The sequence below is a fragment of the Lactuca sativa genome, chromosome 2 (genome assembly GCF_002870075.4).
Source record: "Lactuca sativa cultivar Salinas chromosome 2, Lsat_Salinas_v11, whole genome shotgun sequence".
In the NCBI taxonomy this organism is placed as follows: Eukaryota; Viridiplantae; Streptophyta; class Magnoliopsida; order Asterales; family Asteraceae; genus Lactuca; species Lactuca sativa.
The window spans coordinates 227,495,952-227,498,134 of record NC_056624.2 but is presented as its reverse complement, the minus strand read 5'-3'; the positions used below and the strand labels follow the sequence as shown (position 1 = coordinate 227,498,134).

Sequence of the window (2,183 nt, the reverse complement as noted above, 5' to 3'; positions counted from 1 at the left end):
TGACTCTTAGTAAGGTGAAACCAAACAGTCACTATGTGAACTTGAAAATATTCAAAGTAATTTTCAATTAACTTGTGACAATACCAATTATTACAACTCTCTCTTGAACTGTTGCACCCGTCCTAAGAGTTTCTTAGATTCATTCTATTATGTTGATGAAGTTTTGTATATCTTTAGACATTAAAATCATGAGCATCTACACATTACAAAGCGCTAGCTAAATCGTATAAACATAGCTAGCTATTTTGCGACATAGCGAATAGTGATACTATTTTTGAAAAATAATTGAAAATCCATGATTTAATAAAATAAAATTGTACAAGCTCGGTAGATAAGGCATTTTCTGAAAGAGAAATTTGGAAATTTATTTTTATAGTATTAGTGATTACTTTGTAAAATTAATGATTATTTTATGATAGTGCTTAACCCGTGAAAGAACTATTTAACAAATAAGAAGGACGATATTTTGGAATATTTAAGGTTAAGGGCGGTGATTTGTAATTTACCCATTTTTAGTACGCACATTGCCACATTCAAATAAACTGTTCTCCATGTATATATGCAAACACCGCCTCACCATCCATGTATCTGTGCCACTTTTCATCAACCACTCTACTAAAATGCGCTGCCGCTCAGATGGCAGTCGCCGGTCAATGGCTCCATCGCTTCACACCCTATCCCTACTCTTCTTTTTCTTCCTTCGTCTTTCTACGGCATGGCGCCCCTTGCCCCATATGAAAAACAACGTCACGGAGCTCGAGTTCGGAGGCTATAAAAAGTACGAAGGGTCGTCGGAGTTCGTCAAATTAAAATATCACATGGGACCAGTTCTTACATCTAACATCACCGTGCACATTATCTGGTACGGAACCTGGCCAAGCTCCCAGAAACGAATCATCCGCGAGTTCATCAACTCAATATCAGCCGCCGACGACCGCCGCTCGCCGTCTGTTTCTGGTTGGTGGAAAACCGTCCAGCTCTACACAGACCAAACCGGTTCCAACATCACCCGGTCGGTCCGGCTTGGCGAAGAGAAAAACGACCGGTTGTTATCTCATGGTAAAACCCTAACCCGTCTATCCATACAATCGGTGATAAAATCCGCCGTCACGGCGAAAACAAAACCCTTACCGATTCATCCGAAAGGCGGTGTATACCTTTTACTCACCGCCGATGACGTATACGTCGAGGATTTCTGCCAAAACGTCTGTGGGTTCCACTACTTTACATTCCCTTCGATTGTTGGGTACACGCTGCCGTACGCGTGGGTCGGAAATTCTGCAAAATTATGCCCAGGTATGTGTGCATACCCTTTCTCTGTACCTGATTATATTCCTGGTTTGAAACCTCTGAAATCTCCCAATGGTGAGGCGGCGATCGACGGGATGATTAGTGTGATAGCTCACGAGATTGCGGAGGTAGCTTCGAACCCGTTGGCGAACGCCTGGTACGCCGGTGAAGACCCGTCGTTTCCGGTGGAGATCGCCGATCTATGTGAGGGTATTTACGGGACCGGCGGTGGTGGGTCCTACACTGGGCAGATGTTGAACGATGAAGATGGTGCCACGTATAATATGCATGGGATCCGACGGAGGTTCTTGGTGCAGTGGGTGTGGAATCATGTGGTAAATTACTGTACTGGCCCGAATGCGCTTGATTGATAAAAGGTAAAGAGGACGAAACCATGTTTCGCTGTTTATGGTGTACGGGGGCTTTTTAGACTTTTTGTACTTTTCTTCTTTTTTTCTTTTTTATTTAAGTGCTTGTTAATCATTATTATTATCATTAATATATTATTAATGAAGTTAATTATAGTTTATGCTCTTTCTTGTCGCATTTGGTTTTCCCGCCATAACGTCAAAGGTAACGGTTTAAAAATACTAGTTTATATTGTGTTTGGGGTTAGCTAAAAAAATTAGCTTTAAACTTTATAAACTAGTTTATTGAAAAGCTAATTTATAAATTATTTTTGTTATTTTTTCTAATATTAAAAGACATCAACATCGTAGCCTTTTTTTTATTTTTATAGAAAATATGATATCGTTCTTTTCATAATTTAAATTATGTTTAATTTACTTATTTGTCTTGTTGTGCTAACACACCTTTCTTCACACGCCCTAGCCCTTGACTTGAGGCCTCGAATCAAATGTTGCCATCGTTTCCCTTGTTTGATGTGTAAGTTT

General features: G+C 40.0%; 1 protein-coding gene across 1 annotated transcript; it reads left to right on the top strand.

The window, feature by feature from the left end:
* The first annotated feature begins 533 nt into the window (after window positions 1–533).
* Window positions 534–1,824, top strand: LOC111903264 (protein EXORDIUM-like 3). Its single transcript, XM_023899046.3, has one exon. The coding sequence runs from the start codon at window positions 552–554 to the stop codon at window positions 1,659–1,661; it is 1,110 nt and encodes a 369-aa protein (XP_023754814.2). The 5' UTR covers window positions 534–551; the 3' UTR covers window positions 1,662–1,824.
* Window positions 1,825–2,183: the final 359 nt, after the last annotated feature.

What these genes read in the sequence shown, in the direction of transcription:
- LOC111903264 (XM_023899046.3), top strand. Translation starts at nt 552, where the DNA reads ATGTATATATGCAAACACCGCCTCACCATCCATGTATCTGTGCCACTT.